Source organism: Watersipora subatra, chromosome 4, assembly GCF_963576615.1.
Source record: "Watersipora subatra chromosome 4, tzWatSuba1.1, whole genome shotgun sequence".
Lineage (NCBI taxonomy): Eukaryota > Metazoa > Bryozoa > Gymnolaemata > Cheilostomatida > Watersiporidae > Watersipora > Watersipora subatra.
Window position 1 is genome coordinate 63,598,754 of NC_088711.1, and position 24,755 is coordinate 63,623,508.

A 24,755-nucleotide genomic window follows, 5' to 3' on the forward strand; every position below is an offset into this window, starting at 1 on the left:
CGTTTGTCTAGTGTGCTATTGTGTTTTTGCTTTAAAACAACAGTTCACAAGCTATATGCACGATCGAGCATTTTATTGGCTGTTGTATTTCCTCTACGATATAAACACATGCCATAAAGGTAAGTAATGCTTAGAAAGTATGAGTAGCAAAACTTTCTCATAGACATAGTGTTGTATACTTCGCACTCGAAGGACAACCTTTCTCTGGGTACGTGAGGATCTGGACAACTGGTGCATTATCGTCACGTTGGCAGGAGACGGCAGGCAGTGCTAGTTTTGGATTCTTCGAAAAGGCCAGATTTTTGCTGAACATTGAAAGTATGGTAGGTACTCAGGTATTACCAAACTTTTAGCTCTTGGTTGATCGACAAGTTTTGTATGTCAGTTGTATATTAACATTCGTAGTAATTTATTTTTAATAGGATGGACATTGGACATAGTTTTTTAGAATAAAACACCAAAACAAATAGATAAGAAGGCATTTTATGTTCATAGACTTATCACACGATAGTAGCAAATGTTTTTGGTCGTTTTGATCATTTAACTGAGTTCACCCTGTTGCAGGTAATGGCTGGATGTAGTACAATTTGTGCTATTCTTCTTGCGTCTCTTGCCGCAGTTGTTCATTGTGAAGTATTTAGTGCTTTGGCTACCCTTACGGATTCTCTTCACCGAGAAAAAGTTCTGGCTCATGGCCTGAGACAGTATGTTGAGCTTGAACAAAACCGTCTACAAAAGGTCTTGGCGTAAGTAGTCAGTTCTTGGTAGTAAGATTGGTAACTCCTCAAACGTCATCCTAAAAGAGTTTTATCCATAGTTACATTAAAACTCGTCTATGATCACGTGAGAACTGCGGCATTGGTTGTCGTTTTAGGTATTTTTCAAAGCATATTTCTAACTATTTATTTTAGATGTTTTATATATTTATTTTGATATGCTACATTTTTAATTTAATAGTCTTAGTGCTGAGATAACAGACTCTGGCTAATTAATTGTTATGAAATGTGAAAGTGAGCATCATATCAAAAGTTATCCTCATTAAACTAGCAAAATCACAAATTAATGCATGAAGATCCATAGGAAGTCAATGGAATACTCCAGATAAATATATCATCTCATGTCAACCAATTTTTCTAATATTTTAGTGATATAACTTTTTCTTGTTTGTAAGCCTGAAATAGTATCATAATAATGAACATTGATTCTGGCAGATTTCATAATCTTGTTTAAATGGCAATTCCTGACACTTTGCTGGCTTGTTAAGAGTATGTGGGAAGATGTCAGCTATGCTACGTTGATAGTTTGTCAGCCCCATCTAAATATGTTAAGGTATGCAGTTTACAATCATTTCTTTTTGACACCTTGGAATCTGCTAGATTACTAAGGATGGAGCTTATTATGTTACAAAACCGTTATCCATACTTCTCCAATCCTGGGCAAGCAGTATGACAAAATTGTATTGTGTTTAAAGCTCTATACCACTCTTCTTTCCTTCACACTTCATGAACTCCCATACATTTTATTTTCTGATGTTTCCGTGTACAGTATCATCTTCTAGCTATGTTCATTTATCTTCATATTTAATAAGTTTTTATAATTCTTTTTCTTATATTTTATGTGTTTTTTGTAAATTCGTCTGTTGCCTTGCTGACAACATTTAGCAAGATGAACAGTAACCCGCATACAGCTTTGTAGTGGCACCATCACTTTGCTTTGCAAGATATTCTAAGCAATGCGACTTGCGGGCGATTCAAAGTACCGCAGGTATTACTTTGTTTCTCCTTCATAGAAATGTTTAGGATTTGTAACCGAGTATCACGTACACTTGTCAAATTAGATATCTGTGACCGGAGGTAGATAATCTGTTTCAAACGTGGTAGTTTCCCCATGACATAGGTACTATCATATGACAGCTGTCCGTAAAGCCGCTATAATCTCTAGACATGACAATAGAAAGAAGTTGTTTGACATTTGAAGCTCTTTATTTAACTAATCACACTTCAATGAGATCGCGATCAATCCCGTGAGTGTCAATTTCTCAGACTGTTAGACAGTAGACATCACCAGTTTGTCTTCCTTTTTCACCTCCTCGTGATCTTTCGTCCCCTCTCCGTATACAAGCTGGTACCAGCACATGTGTTCAGTTGTTTTTCTGCTTACAGACTGGCGGATGATTACGATGAGCATGCGGATAGAGCTCTTGTGAATGCAGAGAGTTACATAGCAAATCCCATCAATGCTTACCTCTTTGTTAAAAAGTTCACATCAGAGCTGCCACAGACTCAGGAACTTGTCAGCTCCGATGAGAATTCTAGATGTATGTATAGTAATATAGATGTATGTGTAATAACCATAGATGTATGCATAATAGCCATAAATGTATGCGCAGTAACCATTGATGTATGTGTAATAACCATAGATATATGTATAGTAACTATAGATTTATACATAGTAGTCATATATATCTGTATAGTCGCCATAGATATATGTATAGTAGCTATAGATATATGTATAGTAGCCATAGATGTAGGTATAGTAGCCATAGATGTATAGTAGCCATAGATGTATGTATAGTAGCCATAGATGTATGTATAATAGCCATAGATGTATGTGTATTAGCCATATATGTATGTATAGTAGCCATAGATGTATGTATAGTAGCCATAGATGTATGTATAGTAGCCATAGATGTATGTATAATAGCCATAGATGTATGTGTAGTAGCCATAGGTATATGTATAGTAGCCATAGATATATGTATAGTAGCCATATATGTATGTATGGTAGCCATAGATAAATGTATAGTAGCCATAGATGTATGTGTAGTAGCCATAGATATATGTATAGTAGCCATACATGTATGTATGTATAGTAGTCATACATGTATGTATAGTAGCCATAGATGTATGTATAGTAGCCATAGATGTATGTATAGTAGCCATGTATATATGTATAGTAACCATAGGTGTATGTATAGTAGCCATAGATGTATGTATAATTACGATAAATATATGTATAGTAACCGTAGATGTATGTGTAGTAACTAGGGCCCCCAACATACCTATTTTGTGACACGAAATGGCTAATTTGAACAAATATTTGCATCGACTTACAAAGTACTTACCTTCATGCGATGTCTGACATTTTTCTCATGTGCTTTAATTAAAGTATATGTTTAATTATAATGTTGATATAAATTATATGTATGTTAAAACGGGGCTTCACTCCTGTCTGTAAGGACATTAACTTAAATTGTTATAATGATTGTAGTTTGACAAATAAGACATGTATGTATATGTAGCATCAGTTTATAAGCTTAAGTGAGAGTACAAAGGCTAGTTTATCTTGATTCCATCTAGATAAGTCAGTTTGAGCCTTGAAAGAAGTTGTAATAACTGTTCATAAGTTGCTGCCAATCTCAATGGCATCAGATCAATTTGTACAGTGGAAGTTTGGAAGGATCGAAAAAAGAGCGATCAATATTCCGTGGTGAATTGTTACCAAGTGAGATTAAATTATTCACAAAGTGTTAGAGGCGTTGCTTACAGTAATTAACTCTGGTGCTAGCATAGAAAGGATAGTTTTAACTTTTTGTCTAAGAAACAACTTTTCGTTCCAAAATCTTTAAAAATAGCATTTTTTTATAGATTAGCAAATGCTGCCACAAACGAGGATGACGCATAGAAACATTTAGATTATATGACGGAGTTTTTAACACTTGAAAGACATTTTGTTTTTGCTAATAATGTTGTGTTAGAGGTTATAAATTTTTAATAAAATCAGTATTAATTTTATAAGTAAAATATGATACCTAAGAACAGCGTGTCAGAGCACAAGTACCATAATAATTTTACTAATAACACAGATTTCATGCTAATAAAAATACTGCTTAATTATAAAAACCAGTTGATTTGTTTTCTCATAAACCAAAGCCTTTGGTTTATGAAACAGCAATAGTTCATGTATCAAAAACCAAATTGGTTTGTACTAACCCTGTTTATGCCTAGTGTTTCTGGACATGCTCGAGGAGCACAGGCCATACCTGCCAGACAATGAGGATCTGGAGGGGGTAGTTGCAGCAGTGCTGAGATTACAGGACACATATGAGCTGACCTCACAGCGAATTGCTGACGGCACTTTTACTCCCATCAACAGGTCTCCTCCCCTTACAGGTACTCCTGCCTTGAGTAGCTTACGTAAGGTCATGGATTGTGCGTGATATCGTGTGGCTCTCAGTTGGTTTGTGCATTTTTATGTTAACAGTGTAAGGTTTGTGACTAGTTTAATAGAGGTGCTCCATATCAGTGTGCGATTCTTTCAAATATGAGTTTGGATCTCTTGCTATTTATAACAGACCAGTTTGTATTTTCATACGTGAAACCAATATCTAGTTAAGCCTTGACTTATAATTAACTTAAAATACAAATATTTTAACATTCAATCTAGCATTTGGGTGTTTTATTCACTCACTGAAGCAATAGAGCTCTGTAAATCAATAGATATGTGTGCAATTCTCTCCAGGTAGTATGGCTGTTTGAATAATATTCAATTTGCTTAATACTTTTTTTATTGTTAAATTACTGAGTTCCAAGAGGAATAGCATGAGTTCCAAGAGGAATAGCATGAGTTCCAAGAGGAATAGCATGAGTTACAAGAGGAATAGCATGAGTTCCGAGAGGAATAGCATGAGTTCCGAGAGGAATAGCATGAGTTCCAAGAGGACTAGTATGGGTGGTGGTAGTGATCACAAAAAAGAAAAGCAATGCTTAGAATTAAAGCAAGAAATTATAGAAAGACTTCAGCAAACATGCAGATCCACGCTTGAAAAACTCTCTATTAGTAATCATATGGAAAAACTCTCTATTAGTAATTATATGGAAAAACTCTATTAGTAATTATACGGAAAAACTCTCTATTAGTAATTATATGGAAAAACTTTCTATTAGTAATCATATGGAAAAACTCTCTCTTAGTAATCATATGGAAAAACTCTCTATTAGTAATCATATGGAAAAACTCTCTATTAGTAATCATATGGAAAAACTCTCTATTAGTAATCATATGGAAAAACTCTCTATTAGTAATCATATGGAAAAACTCTCTATTAGTAATCATATGGAAAAACTCTCTATTAGTAATTATATGGAAAAAGTGAAAGTTGTGGGAAGAAATGTAACTACAGCGTTAACATTTGGTTGTTAACTTCCTTTATCATGTAGCATTAGTGGGTATGAGTTGTCTTTCCTTGAAATTGAATCAAAAGCTACAAGCTATCGCGCTGCAACATCAATAAAAAAGACAACTATAATTTATGTTTATCATGTTATACCGCTTAGATGCCTATTTTATGTCTATTTTGGACTGTACGATCGAAATTGTAAACTGACCTTGACATTCAGGTTACTCTTTTATAAAAGTTCATTTCTACTATGACCGTTATTCACAGCTTTGTTTTAAATGTTTTTCACTGCTTGTTATTAACTCAGATGTCTATGATTAGATTGTGCAGTTAGTTATATATGGAAATCATCATGCCTGTTATTAACTCAGACGTCTATGATAAGATTGTGCAGTTAGTTATATATGGAAATCATCAACAATTTTTACTTCAACGACTCTAAGTTCGGTTTCAAATCAATTTGAATTTACATTTCTGCAACTTAAAAAGGCTTTTAGTGCCATCATCATAACGAGTTTGGAATTAATAGTACCAGATGTGTTGACACGCTGTCTGCACTTCAGTGATTACTGGAATGCACCTGTAAGTCACCAGCTACTAGGCAGTTATACAACTACCTTATGCAACTCATTACAAAACGTGACTAACACCTATTTCCGTCTCCTTGTTGTGCGCTCCAAAGACACAAAGGCCTTGTCGCTGAATAAAGTTATTATGTGGCTGACATCTATGTTGCAGTTTTATTCGTCTGGTACATGACCATTTCCTAAATTCTTTGTAAATACGTGTCAGTAGTCACTGTATATCGCATGCTGATTATCTTGTGTTGTATATATTGAGATATGGCATGTCACCCTCAATTCCTAATCACTTACTAACGGTAATACTGACCATATCCATTAACTGGTCGGTGTTATTAGGTGGGGAGTCTGTCATGATTTATATACCCAGCGCCTTGCTGACGCAAGTGCAATCATTTTCGTTGTTTAAAAGTTAGTATGAATAGATAGGAACTGCTGCCATCACCATAAAGCATGTGATACACATCAATACTTATTTCAACCCGTAGCCTGCCTCCACTACAACCTTATTGACAGTAGACCTTTGTTCTATCATGTCTGTCTGTCTGTCTGCTTAGTGTGAGCTCTGCTTATGCATGTTTTATATTTGTTGGCACGCAGTACTGCATGCCCTTTCTCTACCCCATCTTTAGATGTATGCACCTGAGCCTACTAACAGAGGAGAACTACTAATCTTGCAGCTGCCGACTGCTACCAATTTGGAGTGCACGCTCACGACCGCCAGGACTACTACCACACACTCCTCTGGATGGAGGAGGCCCACACTCGTAGACTGCGTGAGGCTAGCAACAGCACGGCATCCCTTCCCAGCATTCTTGATTATCTCTCATTCGCCTGCTACAATGTGAGGGTAACCTCTGTGCGGCTGTGTTCTGTCACGGCTAGACGAAGTCACGTTCAGCTTGAGTTCTTTAGTTTTAGCTTTGAGGTTTTGCTTTTTATGCTTTATCTTTTGCTTTCTTACTATCCGCATGTTCATTCTTCGCTCTCATTCTTTAGCCCAGCTACTAACTCTCTCTCTGATGCCTCTTACCATCCTAGACTGTCTCTCTTTGCTTACAACAGCTTCTGACTGCTTCCATCTTGGGCGGTTTGCCTATGGCCAAGAGGACTGGTACCATATGCTCTCGTGGATGTCGCAGGCACTGCATGTTCTCGAAAAAGAGGAGAACAAAACAGCGAAGGAGTCTGAGGTGCTAGACTACCTATCTTATGCTGCTACATTGGTGAGTGGCAGTCCCGCTCCCTCTTTCACTACCCGCGCCTTGCTCTCTCTCATTCTCCTTCCGCTCCTCTTTTTCAAGCGTCTTTTTTGTGTGGGCAGCATTCTCTCTCTATTGTCTTTATGTTACTTATGAAAAAAATTTATGTTGACTTTTACAGGAAAGAAGAATAATTTTTTACAACTTGATATAGTAGTTCAGGCTTCACCTATTGTTTTAGCCACACAATTTTCTTTTCTGTATTGGGAGTTGTGCGCACGTTCACTGGCGCAAGTGTGATGGATTCCAAGTACATGTAGCATCTAGCGATTTTCTGTTAATGCATTGTTGCAAGTTTTCAGGTACCCTAGGACACTTAAGTATTCGCGGCATCTAACTTTCGCGTTTTCGCGGAGTCATCATCACGCGAAAAATTCATGCGCGAAACTAAACTATCATAACGAACTAGCGAAAATTCGAAATTAAATAGCTATGTTCTACGCAGGCCTGTATTCACTGGTTGCAAGTTGGGGGGCTAATGTTAGACGACTAGTTATGAACATCTGGGGTGTGGAGAAGGGGGGGGGGTGCTGTAAGCTCCCAACAGGTTTCTCTTATGCAGGGCCTCAGCCGGGCCTCTCACGTGAAGTTTTAAAAAATTTTATTGGCAAGTATCAACATTTTTCTATTTTTTGAGATTTGCTTTGTTTTAGCTGATGTGACTGACAAAACGTTTTAAAATTAAAACAGGCAAAACTTGTATGCAGTTAAAAAGCTCAGAAAGAAGACATCTTTTTTTTAAGCGTTTTAACAAAGATCATTTTTGCCGATTTTATTTCAAGTTCATTAAGTAGGATATGGGCAAGCAGATGTTTGCTAAAACTTGATATTTTGCAAACCTTTATAAAAGTCGTTAACAAGAATATTTTGCCGCTGATGAAGATAATAATGACGCCTAAGAACTACTAAAAGTTGACGTTTGTATCTATGGCTTCGAATAAAGTGATATTCTACAGCGATAAAAACCTTTCTATAGCCGTTGGACTATGAAATTCCTAAAAAGTTGGGGCGTCTTAGCCGGCCAGCTGTCCAAGGGAATACGGCCCTGTAGTTCATTGATATCCACAACAAAATCGTGATATTAGAAATGCAGATAATTTTGTGTGTGATTGAGCTCATTGGGAAATTTCTAGTAAATTCGTTAATACACCGAATGAGCAGCATGGCAAAGCAAATTAAGATAACAAGTTTTTTTGGAAAAGCCAAGACAAACGAAGAAGATGATGATATCAGTTTAGTCACCGAATTTGTAACTGATGAGGATGAAAGTCTGGTAGGTGAAGTCATACAATTAAATAATACTTATTGTAGTGATGAATTTTACTGCCAACCAAAAACGATAACAACCCTCACCAGGTCCAACCATGTTATACAGTTCTGGTTGTGATGTTGGTTGTTATCTATTTTCTTTTTTATGAGACATGTACTGTATTTGATTTTTTTTAAATTTGAAATATTGTGAACTCAATACGTGCCATGGCCATCGCTTGCTATAAATACTTGAGATCTAATATTGGTACCATATCGGTCACGACGGAAAGGACCGAGACGTCATTGATAGTCCAAGAAACAAATGGCAGCAAGCGATCACGTTGAATTATCGATTTCTGCCATACATTTATACCTGCGGGTTACAAATACAAACTAGTCGCAAATATAACAACTTTTTTTACAAGAGGACCGGACCTGAGGAATCTAATTTGTTTGTTCCACTGTATTTATTTTCACATCACTATATTTTCGCACTCATCAGAGCTGCGAAATTAAGTTGCAGCGAAATTTTACTCTGTGTGCTACTCACGAAACTAAATACTAGCGAAATATAAGTGTCCTAGGGTACAAGCTATCTATATAAACATCGCACAACGACATCACTATATAGTTCTCAATGACACTGTTGATGCAGTGATAATTTTGTCATAGATAGAGTACCCTTTCGTATAGCTCTAGTCGATTGAGTTTGGAATTGTCGCACCCTGGAAATGTTCTCACCAGACGTAATAGAATATATGCTAACATTTCCTGTATGTTGCAGACTGCTTGCTGGCTCACCATTTTGATGCGTACCTCTATAGTGTCAGAAATTAGGCTTGTTTTATTCAGTTATCACAATCTTGACTAGAAGTTGTCTATAGGTCGTGAGTACACCGGCTATTGTTTTAGGATGTCTGCGGTTGACAAGGGACGTCATGAATATCAATACTTTCATCATGATGTTTTATAAACGCTCATTATTTTTGGCAATTTCTCAAAGTAAACGATAAAATGTATTTGCTATGACCCTTTGCAACTTTTGAACAAATACATGGGAAGTTTGCTGTTATTACATGAAAGCATTTGCCCCAAAGCACTGTCCAATGTAAATGATGTGATGTGCACTGCGTGGTACTTGTAACTTTGCTTTACCTATTGCAGCAAGGCAACCTCAGGCACGCCAAGTACCTGACCGAACAGTGGATCAAGCTTGAGCCAAACCATGATCGGGCCCTCAGCAACCTCATCTATTTCAACAATGAGGTAGGGCTAATAATCTGTATTCCTCTCAGCCATAGCTTTACTCAACGGTTTATGAAAGTTGGAGCTTGACATCCGGGAACCAGTAGATCAAAATCTAATCGTTGTATGGAAATATTCATTTAATTAAGCAGTAACCAGTAATTTTAATTTGGGCCTGTAAAATTTGCGTCCGTCCGTTTGTGATAGCAACAAGCATGCAATTACAGATACCAACTGTATGAAGTTTTTAACTACTGCTAATCTACCATAGCTTTGCTCGCTTTCTAGGAATTTAAAAAATAAATTTTTCTAGGAAAATAAAAAACTAGGAATTTAACGGCTGTATTTATTAGCTAGGAATGTTGTACTTGGGACAGTTGTTCATATTGTCGCATAAAAAATGTAACATATTTAAAATTAAAACCGCATAAAACAGCACATGACACTCGTGACGCTGTGTAAACCTTGCTTTCATACATCTTCTATGCCCTCACACCATGTGATATGAAATAGGAAGACAATATGATGCTAATACAACCATTCTTATTGGTTGTCCATATAGGATTGTTAACTCAATAGACAACCCGTTTGGTGGATTCAATTTGTTTGCTTTTTAATATGCTCTCAAAGGTAATTGTCGAAATTGCCGAGTAAATGCGTATTTGAATAGCACCTTGTGGATCAAGGACAATATCTAGGTGTGCATGATTATGTGTACTTGTACAATGGCAGACCCATGCGCCGTGAGAGATTGTCGTGTGTAATAGCTATGAGAACAATTATTCCACCATGCGATGAGATGGTTGGGTGGTGCAGATAGTAGCATGCTCAGCTGTGAGTCCGAATATTCGGGTTTGATTCACGTGCTGTGCAAACTTTTTTCCTAAAGCTCTTAGTGTGGTATCAAGGCCTATACACACTATCACTCAAATCAACATCTAGCTTCGGACAGACAAATGGACAGACAGACATGGCTCCTATTATAGTAAAGAATCATTGTTACGAACACAAAGTAATCGATTGAGTTTAGAGCATGACATCACGCGAGAACTGTCTCTTTGTATTCTCTTATGTTCCTAGCTCATGTTTTTCACAGGGCATCACATGCCTGGCTCAGAGCACATATGGATATGATCCTCGTGCCCATGTATGCCTTATAGAGTACATGTATACCTTGTCACTAAATGTTGCTGTTCCACATCATGTCAACAGATAGAGAAGGAAGAGGCAAGTAAATTGGAGAGCAAAACAGGAGATGATGGAGTGCTGCCTCCACTCAAGAACAAGAGAACAGCAGACAGCTACAGGAGTGGAGCAGAGTTTAAAACGTATGAGGCTCTCTGTAGAGGAGAGGATGTCAAGGTCGGAATCACTGATAAACTAGTCCTGTCGTATTCTGTTCTAGTCTGAAAACTAACCTACACACGTGTTGTGTGGTTTGTTACTTATGATGCTTTGTAAACAATGACCAATGAGATAGCCACTGTACAAAATATTTCTACTAGTACACTGCCAGTCCCGGACACCATGAGAGACCGTCGTGTGTAATAACCATGCGCACAATTATTCTAAGATGTGTAGAGGTGGTCGAGTGGTGCAGATGGTTATGAGCTTGGCTGGTAATCAGATTATCTAGGTTCAACTTCTATGCAGTGCAATATTATTCTCAATTCTCACTCATCACACATCTTTTACTATAGTAAAAACTAGGTGAGTGCCCGGTGTTGCATGGGGAATATAGAAGTTTTTGAGTAGAAAATTTATTTTTAATTGGCTTTTTATGTTTGTTATAAAATTTTTCTAAAAAAATTTAAGTTTTTTTTATCCAACGAATTTGAGTAATTTAATCTCTTATTTAACCCTTCGGGTGCCATTTTTGCATTCCTGCGAATCTGTAATTGCTCAGAATCGATGAAACTTAATGACCGCTGAATGAGTATAATATGTTTACAAATTATCTACAAACTATATATTCACAGTAAAAATATATTTCGATTGCCTATGAAGCAGTATTAGGCAGTTAGGACGAGTATTTAATTGATAAAAGAAATAGATAACGGCAAAATTTAATAAGAAAATAGATAACGGCACCCATTTAATCACGATGTTGCAAACGCTTTTTAAAAAATCATCGCCTTTTTTCAAAACTTCATGACAGCCTCCTTAATCCGAGTTCCAACACAATATCAACCTTTATACATCTATGAAATATTTAAAGGAAACGCTATATTTCTTGGTAATTGCGTTTCTCACCCATAGAAGAATGATGTTTTACGAAAATCAATTATTCGAAACTGTTCGTTTTTATAAAAAGACACGTTTTTGTATGATGTTTTATGTCTAACGTTTGTACAATGTATTTTAGTTCCAAGTTCGAAACCTTTTTTCTGTGGGAACACTCATTGTTTTTAATTTTATGAAGTTTCTGCTATCGATAATCATATTTTAAAGGATAAACATGTATTTGTTAGCTGATCGTTTGTTGTTCAGAGCTCTATTTCTGGTCTGTAATATATTCATATTACGTTATATAACTCTGTATTAGCTTATTCTAGTCCAAACTTCTTTCATGTTATTTTAACACTTCTAGCAGCAAAATAAAATGGTTAGCATCTATGAAATATGAACTAGAGCTCAGACACCTGTATTTTTATTTTAAAAAACAAGCTTTTTGTATTCGGCATCATCTAGTTTACTATAAGGTCACCCAAGACAAGTACTATTGGTCATATTCTGTTGTTTAACGGGTTCTAATGATGCATAGTTAATTTGGGCTAGATAGACCAAGTAATAACAGGGCAAGAGATAAAAAAAATTGCGATGTTTTTTAAAGTGAAAAAAGGTGTCACCGAGCACATGGCGCAATGAATAATGCGGCAGTTAAAGGGTTAAGCTCTTAACTAAGAGGTTTCGTTATAACTTGAGCTAGCAGTGGAAAAAAAATTGAGTCATGCTCTTTAAGCGTGCTAGATGAAGGGTGGGTATTTTAACCAATTGGCATTAAAGGTTGGCAGGTGTAATAAGTACGATGTGTTATTCCGTTGTATAGCAATGTGACTGCATTGCTTACTGGTTTAGCACGCCTGTCTGCAGGCTTGTAGGTTCCAGTTTCAAATACTGTTCAAAGCGTATGTTACCTTCCTAAACATGTAGGACACATGTAGGACAAATGACAGACAACTGATAAACGCTAAGAGTTCTATATAGATTGGTAGTTCATCATTGCATGTAGAATACTTTTGAGGAAAGTAATTCCTATAATTCCACTCAGAAACTTGCTTTCAAAGGCGTTGTTCTCAGCTTTTTCAAGGAACTGTAAGAGAATATATGTCTGTATTAATGACAATAGCAGCTTCAAGGACTATAATATATTATCTTATTTATTAATTTAATATGTACATTTTATTATCATCATAAGGAGTTATTTCTACAGTGATTTACAAGCATGATTGATTTTACAGGTCCAGAATGGGTGTGGTGAGAACATGACCTAAATTCTCTTGTTTTATAGCCCAACCCTTACGTTCACAAGCTACGGTGCTTTTACACGACCTCAGGGGACCACCCGTTGCTTATGCTTGCCCCAGTCAAGGTGGAGGAGTTTTACCTTGACCCTTACATAGTTCTTTATCATGATGTAATTAGTGACAAGGAGATAAAGGTGATGAAGGAGATATCCACACCAAAGGTTTGTCCACATGAAGCAAGAGCCCCAGTTACCGTCATAAGCTCATTGCAAGTAGTAGGGATAAGCACTCGAGTTGACGCGCTTGCTCAAGCAAGCCTTAATGCTCAACTCACAATTAAATTGATTCTATGATATATTTTACTTTCTGTAGAATTGAACCGACTTGAGACTTCCTATCAGTAAAATTCAATTGAGTCCGACCCTTTACTATCACCATAGACAAATAGACTTAATTCTCTATTTTCAAATGACTCGAGTTAAAATGCATCAACGCTTCCCATTATTATTAATAATTGATGCTTTATGATTACTATCTCTCTGATTATTATCGGCTGACAAAAATCCATCACTGACAATGATGTCTCAAGTAAACCACTCTGTTATTTGATACGTGCCGAAGCATCAAATAACAGGGTACCAACCTCCAACTTACTTTCAGACAGATAGACATGCATAGACATACATAGACATAGATAGACGTAGCTCCTATTGTAAAGATTATTATTATCTCCTGTCTGTCAGTCGATACCATAAGTTGAGTCCTTAAGTTGACATGTAATACACAATCTGTTGATTTTCTTAAATATATTTGGAGAATTTATTAAGCCTTTGTTCCATAATGCATGTCCATGCCGAGTACATGCCCTGTGTGACTATAGCTAGCTGTGAATATTGTAGCTGGCTCGTGCGACAGTAAATGACCCAGCTACTGGGAAGTTAGTAACCGCCCACTACAGGGTCAGCAAAAGGTTAGTAATATGCATACATTGCTCTTCCCTAGCTCGGATGTATCTGTCAGGTGCTCCTATATACATGTATATAATAATTTATATAATACACCCACATATATACTAGATATATATGTGTATATATTTAGATTGTGCTAATATATATTTTGTTCCGATATATATATATATATATTGTGCTGATGTATATATATAATATGAGATAAAATTTGAATGCGTATATCAAATCTTGATGTTTTTTATTAAGGGGCTATTGCATAGTTACTATGGGTTTCTATCATACCCCTCTATATGACATTTTCGCTATACGATGCCAAGACCGGAACAAATTAAAATCATACGACGAGGGTCCGCTGTACATACCCTCTATTGACATATATGTTATCTACTGACGTATATATTTTCTACTGGCGTAAATATTATATTTTCTACTGACATATATATTCTCTTCTGACATATATATTCTCTACATGCGTATATATTCTCTACTGGCGTCTATATTCTCTACTGACGTCTATATTCTCTACTGACGTCTATATTCTCTACTGACGTATATATTCTCTACTGACGTGTATATTCTGTACTGACGTATATATTCTCTACTGACGTGTATATTCTCTACTGACGTATATATCCTCTACTGACGTATATATTCTCTACTGACGTATATATTCTCTACTGGCGTCTATATTCTCTACTGACGTGTATATTCTCTACTGACGTATATATTCTCGACTGGCGTCTATATTCTCTACTGACGTCTATATTCTCTACTGACGTATACATCCTCTACTGACGTATATATCCTCTACTGACGTATATATTCTCTACTGACGTCTATATTCTCTACTTGCGTCTATATTCTCTACTGACGTGTATATTCTCTACTGACGTATATATTTTTTACTGACGTATATATCCTCTACTGACGTGTATATTCTGTACTGACGTATATATTCTCTACTGGCGTCTATATTCTCTACTGACGTGTATATTCTCTACTGACGTATATATTCTCGACTGGCGTCTATATTTTCTACTGACGTCTATATTCTCTACTGACGTATACATTCTTTACTGATGTATATTGTCTGTACTGACGTATATGTTTTGTACTGATGTATATGTTTTGTACTGTTGTATATGTTCTGTACTGATTTATATGTTCTGTACGGATGTATATGTTCTGTACAAGTATAATTGATATGCAGTGCCTGGTTGAGAGATGAAATGCATCCGACTGTCCAGACTCTCTCCAATAGAATCAGTGCTATAACTCATTTGAGTATGGAGAAGGCTGAGGACTTGCAGGTTAGTCAACTAAATACATAACTCATTTGAGTATGGAGAAGGCTGAGGACTTGCAGGTTAGTCAACTAACTACATAACTCATTTGAGTATGGAGAAGGCTGAGGACTTACAGGTTAGTCAACTAAATACATAACTCATTTGAGTATGGAGAAGGCTGAGGACTTGCAGGTTAGTCAACTAAATACATAACTCATTTGAGTATGGAGAAGGCTGAGGACTTGCAGGTTAGTCAACTAAATACATAACTCATTTGAGTATGGAGAAGGCTGAGGACTTGCAGGTTAGTCAACTAACTACATAACTCATTTGAGTATGGAGAAGGCTGAGGACTTGCAGGTTAGTCAACTAACTATTTCAAGTTAGAGTTGTCTTAGCAGTAAGTGACTAAGTTGCGTAAACAAGAAATAAGTTAATTACCTTAATGTAAAAGTGAGTAGATTATCCATATAGGAAGTAAATAGATCATTAATACAGAAAATGTATCCATTATTGAAAATGAGAGTAAATGGGTTACCTAGCTAAATTTACTAAAGCGCGGAGTGTTCAGACAGTTTTTCATCAGCATTTGTTAGTGTTTGTTACAACTGTGTGTGCGCATGTATGTATCTATTGTTGTTCACTATGGGCTTCAGAGAAGCGACAAAAAAGTGGTGAGAAGAAAAAAGTTGTTTTGTCTAAACAAGCAAAGCCTAGGATAACAGAAGGTACGAAAAAGGGATGCATTTAGTTGGTCTAACCAAAGAATATGGCTGAAAAAAACCAATAAACAAAAACTGTATTCTTTACATTATGTACTACTCTCATTTTTATGTTAGTTTGGCTGTAATTTAATTCTTAAATGTATTTGTTACAGGCTTGGATGCATTTTTGTAATTTATACAAAAAAAGTTCAATTTTTAAGGGGCCCAGAACCGATGAGGGCTTTGATATTGTGAAAGCCTTTTTATTTTGAAAGTTTCTGCATCACGAATATGATTTCCAAAACAAATTTTTTTCTTATGTGGAGGTACTACTGTAATAGTAGAAATAGCTAAGCTATTGGTGAAAAAACTGATCAGACTATTCATAGAGTAAGGTGAAGATTAAAAATCTAATCCTTTATGGCAAGAAGAGATGTTTAATTGAATAACATTTTGTAGATTCAAAACTATGGCATTGGTGGACAATATGAACCTCATTGTGATCATGCGAGGGTAAGTGTATTAAAATAGACATTATTGCTTGAACTATGTGTTTAATAAGGTGGACATAAACATGTCTGAAGCAATCATTTATGCCATTCTCTCAGATATCATCATGTCAGTAGGTATTCTTATATCTGCTCTCCTTCAAGGCCAGTCGGTTTAACAAAATTGATCAAGACTTTCTGTTTAACCCTTAAGATGTCTTATATTTTAAAGCGAATGTTTGCAATATTACAGATTGTTTTCGATTCTACATTGGTCAAGTTATATGAGGTTTTATTTGGGTGTTTAAGAACTTTATTGCTGCAGCTTACTATCTTGATAAACGATAAGTTAACACTCACATGTACATTTCTATATATTAAGGTAACGATGTGTTCTCACAACATAAGGTTTGGGCACCAAGAGACTTGCACAACGTTATTAGTGTGAGGATTCTGTTCTTCAGCCGACACCAAACTTCATTCTTGAAATATTTTGTTGAGAGAGTCACCTGCGACTGGCTTTTTAAGTTTACTCACAGTCAAGTTTCTTCTAAACATCTCTTCTAGTTCAAAATAAAAAATGTGGTCTAAAGCGTCATGTCAACAATTGCGGATTGAATACAATGGGTGAGCAACTTCCAACTTAGTTGCTTTTTACCGCTAATGTAGTGATTCACAATGAACATTCACACTAATTTTTTCACCCAATTGTTAATAGAGGTATCTGTGTTCGGGTATTATAAAAATTTTGCTAAAGATTTTTTGTTGAAACTGTTCTGCTGAAGCTAATTTATTCAAAGTGTGTCCGAGCTTACTCAAAGTAACTCTACTTATCCAACTTAACTCTACGCGCATGAAAATGTTTGTGTTTTTGCTTTCGGTGATAGACTAAAATTTATTCTAAACTGATTTTTAAGATTTGTTCATGACTTACTTTACATCAGTTCCTCTCATGTACCTATGAGAGATTAGCCTGACCGACCTTGATTGAATCCAGAGGGTTAGTATATGTCGACCAGATTTGCTAGTCGTGTAGCGTTTATACCTCTCGCCGGACCAAAAGATAAATTAACAACATGTTGATCATACTGGGTGACCGTTTAGAATTGTTTGCTCTTGAAATACGCAACTGATTAGCTGAAAATATGCTTTTATGTTTTCATTGGTTGTTATGAGTTTTCACCTCTGTACTGTAGCGTGCCTCACTTGACTCTAGAACTCTAGTTACATGCATGAAAATTTTAGTAAAACCAACAACTGTGCTTAGTAGTTTTCGGTTACACCGAAAGAGTTATCAGCACTTGTTGTTTTTGATGACACTCTCCAGTGTCAAACCAGTCATAGATGTAGTAACTATGGTTTTCAGAGAACCAGAGAGATGGACACATTTTCAGAAGATGAGGGTAATAGAATAGCCACGTGGATGTTTTATGTAAGTTGCTAATGTGGATGGGGCTATAATTCTCCCATCCTCCCTGGTGGTCTCGGGGCTATGTAATATTGTAAGCTTTTCTAATTCCATTTATAGCCTTCTGTAGATGTTAGACAGTTTGAGGAACATCGCGGCAATAGAGTTGCAACCTTTCTCATCTATGTAAGTGGAAGTCTATGTGTTTCTTTACGATGCATGGGCTGATCTCATTTCTATCTATCTAGACTGTCAGTGGTCCATTAGCTAACAACATGGATTTCTAGCATACATTGCAAAATTAAACTTGTTTCAAAAAATTATGACCTATAATAAAGCTTATTGGAGATCAACTTATTGGAGATACACAGTCAAATCTCCAGTTATTATCTCTCCAACATGTGAATTTCTCATCAATTCAAAAAAATATTTCACTCAAACCCCAAAGCAATCTCTAACACAAGACATTCGTAATTTTCAAAATATAGTTATGTTAGTGAAAGTGAAAAGACTGATATAAATTATAATTATTATATACAAATATAATAATTATAATATATATTATACAATAATATAGTATAACAAAATAATATAGCAGTGATAAATATATAAGCTAAGTTAGTTTAAACTAGTCTAACTTGGGAGTTTGGCCTGCAGCGTTTCTTTATCACCACCTCTACCTGCGAATCTATGCATTGCTTAGCCCTCACTTTCATCTGCATGTCTTCAAAGGTAAAGTAGCAATAAAGATCTCTTTTTATTGATTATTCCTTTAGGGATTTAGGTTTTATACCAAAAATATTATGCATGAATCACAATAATATTTCAACTTATAAGGACATTATCCTTACGAATCGAATCAAATAATTTAGTTGTTTATATAGTAATATGGAATCTTTGTAGCCTTTTTATTTTCCTGTCTATATTTGCTCCAACATATGAGTTTTAACATATAAGGCAGATCTCATGACAGATTAACGTCATATCTAGAGGTTTTGACTGCATGAAGTTAAATTTACTTCTCTTAAAATTGTTAACTATCACTGGCTTTTTGTGTCTAACATGGGAGATGACGGCCTGTGTAGGTAGTGTAACTTCATAGGTAGTTCATTTCATACGCACTGTAAGCCTAATACGTGTCTAAGAATATTATCTACACAAAAGTAAATTGTTTTTATTGATGGTCCGTCTATAGATTTATATATAATAGCTGTTAAATTTTCCTTGATTTAATCAAGGAAACTTATACTAGTGTAGGAGCTACTAAAAGTTACTATTTGGTACCAGGATATTTGTGCCGCATGATGCAATTTTAACGTGTCAAAATAGAAAAGAATAGGCATGCCATCAAGTGAATCGTGTCATGTGAATCATTGCCAATAATCAAAGATATCTATAAGCCTTGAGAAGCTACTAATTCTGTATGGGACAAGCTAACCGAATCTGTCATTCTACTCACAGGATTGCATTCTGGGTATTGCTAACTTATGTTGCTTATCTTCCTGTAAATCGGTAGACAGATTAATTTGGTATCTAGTTGTAAGGTGTTACATGATTCTTATGTAACTTCTGATTGTGTCATTGTCCACGCTTATTTGTTCTCTACTTAGGACTTTGGTCACGTCATCTGTTGTCAATCGTTAGCCAGGTTGTGTCCATGTATATCTGATATAGTACACCACACAGCTACTCACAGTTTCTGATGGTTTTCAGCAATTTTTGAAAATCTATTTTTAATCGATGATGAGTATAGCATTTCTTAGCTTTACCTGTTTGATTACATCACACATTTGGATGGAGTTGCTTTTTCCAAAGTAATCATTGAAGGCTACCTTTGTTGTCTACATGCCTGCCAAAACTTGGTTGTTGGTTAGTAATGACCAGTCAACGAAGTTTACAACAATTGTGCTAATTTATCTTGTTAGAATTCATAAAGTTACTCATTTGCAATCATATTTTTATAAAAATGAGAAGATAAACTTATAAAGAGTGTTTCATAAATATTGATTTTGGGATATCATAACCAATTAATAAAATGATTAAATGTATCCAATTTTGATTGTAAATATTTATTATTGGCCTTCGTGTTATTGAACAAACGTACAGTACAGCTTCGTTCATTGTTTGTGTGGGTCAATTGTAGTTCACCGATGTGGATGCAGGAGGTTTGACAGTCTTTACTCAAATTGGTGCTAAAATTCCTCCTGTGAAGGTGTGTACTAGTATCTAATCATTAAGCATTGACTTCTCAAGGATATGTAAGATGTGGACATGTTGGATTCAATCGGAAAAGGGATGTATTCTTCATATTGCAGGGTGCTGCAGCGTTCTGGCACAACTTGAAGCCTGATGGTGAGGGAGATGATAACACTCGACACGCCGGCTGTCCTGTCCTATCTGGATCTAAATGGGGTTAGTTGCTGGGGTGTTTTTAACCGTATAAACACCGGTTTGTCACTGTATTGTAGCAGATGGAATTTGTAACCAGCAAATGCAGGATTAAGCTCACTCTGTCCAACCTTAGTTGACAAATATTGTTTGCTTTCCTTCTATATGATGCGGTATTTACATGTACAGTCAAACTCGGATAACTCGCCCTCGGATAGCTCAAACACATGGTTAACTCGAACCGATTTGTTTGGTCCGTTCCCACTCGATGGTAACTTGCTTAGATAACTCGAACTTAACATCATTAACAGTTTTTTGCCCGACGGCTACCGAGACGGTTATTATCACTTTAGAATATCATTTTATTCCAAGCCATAGAGATAAACATCAATTTATAGTAGTTCATAGGCGTCGTTATCACCATCATCGGCAAAATATGTTATCGACTTTTCTAAAGGTTTGCAAAAAATCAAATTTTACCAAACATCCGCTTTGCGATGGCCCTTCAAAAGCAAGGAAAAGCGTAGCAACCTTCGGATAAACTTAAAGTAAAATCGGCAAAATTGATCTTGGTTAAAACGCTCAGGAGAAAACGATGTTTTTTTCTGAGCGTTTTAACCGCGATCAAGTTTCGCCAATTTTAACCTGAGAACGTCCCGGCAGTCACATCACCTAAAATAACATACAAATCTCAAGTGATAGAAAAATATCTATACAGCCATACTTCAACCTACGCGTGCTCCAACATACGAGAAACTTGAGATACGAGCCAGCTTTTAAAGAATAGAGAAAGCATAATATTATTATGCTTTATTATTTATCTTGAGGTGTTGACTGATGTTCTAAAAAAAGAATCAAGGAGATTGACCAACCAGAAGCTGAGATATAGCCAGCCAAACACAGGTCTACCAAAAAACATAAGTGTTTTGGTAATCATCAATATATGACGTATGAAATCAACTTGTGTGCCCATTGGTCAATTAAGCCAACTATTGCGCTCTCCTATAACAATCACGGCGTTTTAATTGGTTTAATTGGTTTAATCCCTGGAAGTATAGAACAATCAAATTGGGCCTAACAATCATCGCTCCTAGAATTCCGAACCAGTCCCTCTGACGTGTAGATTAGTTTTAGCATAAAATAATTACAAGCATCTATTATTTCGCAACATTTCGCTATCTTGCTAGTTCAGCTCAGTTTTGTTGTTCTCCTACTTAGCTTCCCTATTCAGACTCATCTTTAGCGTTGTTCAGATTTTTTAACTATAGCTAATAAATGGAATCAATTAAATCAATCATCAATCTCGGTTATCATTTGGAATTTTTTACAAATTATATTAGTTACGTCATTTATTCTATACGCAGTTATATTATTATTTTGTATAATATGCATTATGAATATTATATAAATCATAAAAAATAATCATAGATAAGATAATAGATCAATAGAAAAATCAAAGCAAATGTTATCGTTTTCTTATAGCAAGAGCAGCACGGTCAAGTTAGTCTTTTTAAGATTATGGCTGTAGTGAACTTCCAGTCTGTTAATAGTGAGGATAATCATGAAAATCAACTGAATGCTGCAGTAGATACACAGTAGAAGAATGCTGCGGTAGATACACAGTAGAAAAATGATGAAGGAACAAAAAGTCCCATTCCTATTTCTTATTCGAAACAAACTGCAACTCGCGGATATCGCATATAGACTATACACGCGCCATTCGTTGAACAGATGATCTTCGGAGCATATCCGTGGAGATCGAGTTAAAATTTGAAGCACAATAGTCAAAATCTGCTCTTCTGCTTTGAAAAATCATGACGGAGGGTTGTGGGCAAATGCCTTTACCACACAATGTTTGGATGATTTTCCTGAGAAACCAGAGCTAGTATGTAAATTATTTACTATCGCGAGAAGCGTTTCACATCTCGTAGCCAAAACAATCATTATACATAACGGCGGTAAGGGTGCGCAACTCCGGCACATGACCATTAAGTCGATTTTATACGTCACAGTTTTCGGGATTTTCGAAGGGTTTTCCTCTGATTCTTTATTAGGTAGGCCTGTGTTTGGCTGTCTATATCTCAGCTTCTAGTGGGTCAATCTCCTTGGTTCTTTTTTTAGAACATCAGTCAACACCTCAAGATAACTAATAAAGCATAATAATGTTATGCTTTCTCTATTCTTTAAGCAAGTTTTAGCACTAACATATGAGCCATGTTTGAAATATGAGCATGCGAGTCAGTGGCCAAGTATGACGGAGGTGTTTTATAAGAACAGCATCACTCTGTATTTTTCAGCTGCTCAGGTTATACTTTTGCATCGTGTTTTTGTGCGCATTTTTCAGTGCAGAATTATGTGAATTAAAAGCACTGTGCATAGGCCGAAAGTTAACCAGTACAATGATGGATAATGCAAAGAAAAAGCTAATGATAAGAATTGATATTAATGCCTGGTTTCCATATGACAGCGCAAGGTGCGCAACAAGGCGCACGACGTCGTATGTAAGCCGGCTGTGATGTGGAAACGTCATCGCACGCCAAATGCACGAGGAACGTACGATGATCGCAAGGATCCAACCGAATGGATCCTTGCGACAGTTGCGTGCGATGTTCTATCCCACTATACACCGCTCGACCTTTTCAACCTATCCACAATGCAAACGGGGGGAGGGGTTTCAGTCATTACAAGAAATCAGCACGTAGCGATAGAAAATTAAAATCGAGAAGAAATCGGTCTCCTGTACGAAAGAGTAAGCGGAAATTACCCACCCTTCCTGATGCAAGCATGGCGCCTACGCGCGCTATGGAAACACTGCATCGCAGCCCAAGCAATTCCCTGTGCACGATCACTGCGCCGCGCACGATCATTGGGTTGTCATATGGAAACCAGGCTTGAACGTGAAATTATTGAAAAATATGAGAAAGGTGTACGCGTGATTAAGCTGGCTCACCAATATGACAGAAATACATCCACAATTATCAAACAGAAAGATAATATTAATGGCATTCAGTCTGCAAAAAGACTAATCATAGTTTCCAAACGGCATAGCGATCTTTACGACGAGATGAAGAGACTGCTCATGCTTTGGATAAAGGACAAACAATTAGCCGGCGACAGCCCAACTGAAACGATACTATGTGAAAAGGCCGGTGCTATCTATCAAGACTATAAACATAGACATTCGGACAATTTGGCTAGTGATCGTGCATTCGTCCTTTTTGACGACACCTGTGTTCGTCCTTTTTGACGACACCTGTGTTCGTCCTTTTTGCAACATGTTGAAAGGGCGACAAAGGCAAACGTCCTTAGATAGGTTTCTCTTAGAACGGCCGGCTGATCGTGATAGCGAAACAAAGAAAAAATTAGCTGAACCGCAAGAAGAAATTTAAAACTATGAACGCCAAAGAAATTTTAATTACGTTAAGTTTAAAATGAAAGTTTGCTTTCAAGTCTGTGCATCAGAATCCAAATTAATCGAAGTCACATGTTGTAATGAAGGATAACTTTTCTCTCTCTTTTTGGCAAATGCTAGCGTAAGCTGCTATTGTATGTATTTAAATTTACATTTTAATTAATCACATTTTCTTGCATTATTTTTTATTTGTTGCTTTTTGAAAGCATGTAGTAAGTTAGGACAATTACCAACAAGTTTTTTCTGTTACAATATCTTGTTTTAAGTGTTTTTGTTTGCGTTTTTCAGAGTATGGACACCAATCAATGTATCTTTGATTGTTCTATATATAAATAAATTGCACCAACATGCGAGTAAATTGACATACGAGCTCAGTTCCAGAATGCATTAAACTCGTAAGTTGAAGTATGACTGTACTTTCTCATAAAAATTTTTAAAACTTCACATGAGAATCCCTTCAACTTGCAACAAGCAATCTGTTTTTTACTTATTTATAGTTTGTATATGTACATGGATCTACTGATAAATACATGCACTTGTGACAGTGCTCTAATAACTTGAACGCTCTGATAACTCGAACACTTTCACTCGGTCCCGGGAAGTTTGAGTTATCCAAGTTTCACTGTGTATGCTGGCATTTTGACTAGTGAGTGAAACTGCTAATTATAAAGAGTCCATCTTGACATTGTATTTAAATGTTTGCAGTGGCCAACAAGTGGATTCATGAGAGGGGTCAAGAGTTCATGAGACCTTGTGGATTGAGCCCAAACTAGTACCTCTTATCTCCAATGCTATGTTAACAAATTGGGGCGTTCTGTTTGTTTTATTATTTATCACATTTGTTACTTTTGTAATCTCAGTCACTGGCTTGTACCATTTTCATAACATAAAACCTATAGACTAGCCCACTGGTACGTTATTGACATTCAATGTTCTCTTCATTTCCAGACAGCATGTGTATGTATCTATCTGACCTTTTGCAAGATGGCTATTAGTTGTACTTTGTATAGAATGACTCGAAGTATATGTTGAAGTTGGTGCTACAAGTTAATAAAGCTACCTACAATTTTGCATCAATACATAACATAAATGAAAGTGTCTAATTATCTTCCTGGT

The 24,755-nt window shown here is 36.2% G+C and overlaps 1 protein-coding gene across 4 annotated transcripts; it reads left to right on the forward strand.

Moving 5' to 3' along the window:
• The first annotated feature begins 194 nt into the window (after positions 1-194).
• On the forward strand, positions 195-24,712 carry LOC137395190 (prolyl 4-hydroxylase subunit alpha-1-like). Of its 4 annotated transcripts, none has more exons than XM_068082025.1 (15): positions 195-318; positions 565-746; positions 2,163-2,317; positions 4,008-4,172; positions 6,441-6,604; positions 9,438-9,539; positions 10,731-10,880; positions 13,030-13,206; positions 13,885-13,955; positions 15,164-15,263; positions 16,403-16,456; positions 17,798-17,863; positions 19,983-20,051; positions 20,155-20,251; positions 24,345-24,712. In XM_068082025.1, exons 2-15 carry the CDS (start codon positions 568-570, stop codon positions 24,410-24,412), a joined length of 1,617 nt encoding a protein of 538 aa, XP_067938126.1. In that variant the 5' UTR covers positions 195-318; positions 565-567; the 3' UTR covers positions 24,413-24,712. The 4 variants fall into 4 exon arrangements, with proteins under 4 accessions (XP_067938126.1, XP_067938123.1, XP_067938124.1 ...); XM_068082022.1 differs by having other exon boundaries at positions 244-323; XM_068082023.1 differs by lacking the exon at positions 17,798-17,863 and adding an exon at positions 17,960-18,025 and having other exon boundaries at positions 244-323.
• The last annotated feature ends 43 nt before the right edge of the window (positions 24,713-24,755 follow it).

Excerpts from the sequence above, each read along its gene's own strand:
- LOC137395190 (XM_068082022.1), top strand. Across the intron at positions 4,173-6,440 it reads CAGGTCTCCTCCCCTTACAG|CTGCCGACTGCTACCAATTT; the intron begins GTACTCCTGCCT and ends CTAATCTTGCAG. Across the intron at positions 13,207-13,884 it reads AGGAGATATCCACACCAAAG|CTGGCTCGTGCGACAGTAAA; the intron begins GTTTGTCCACAT and ends TGAATATTGTAG.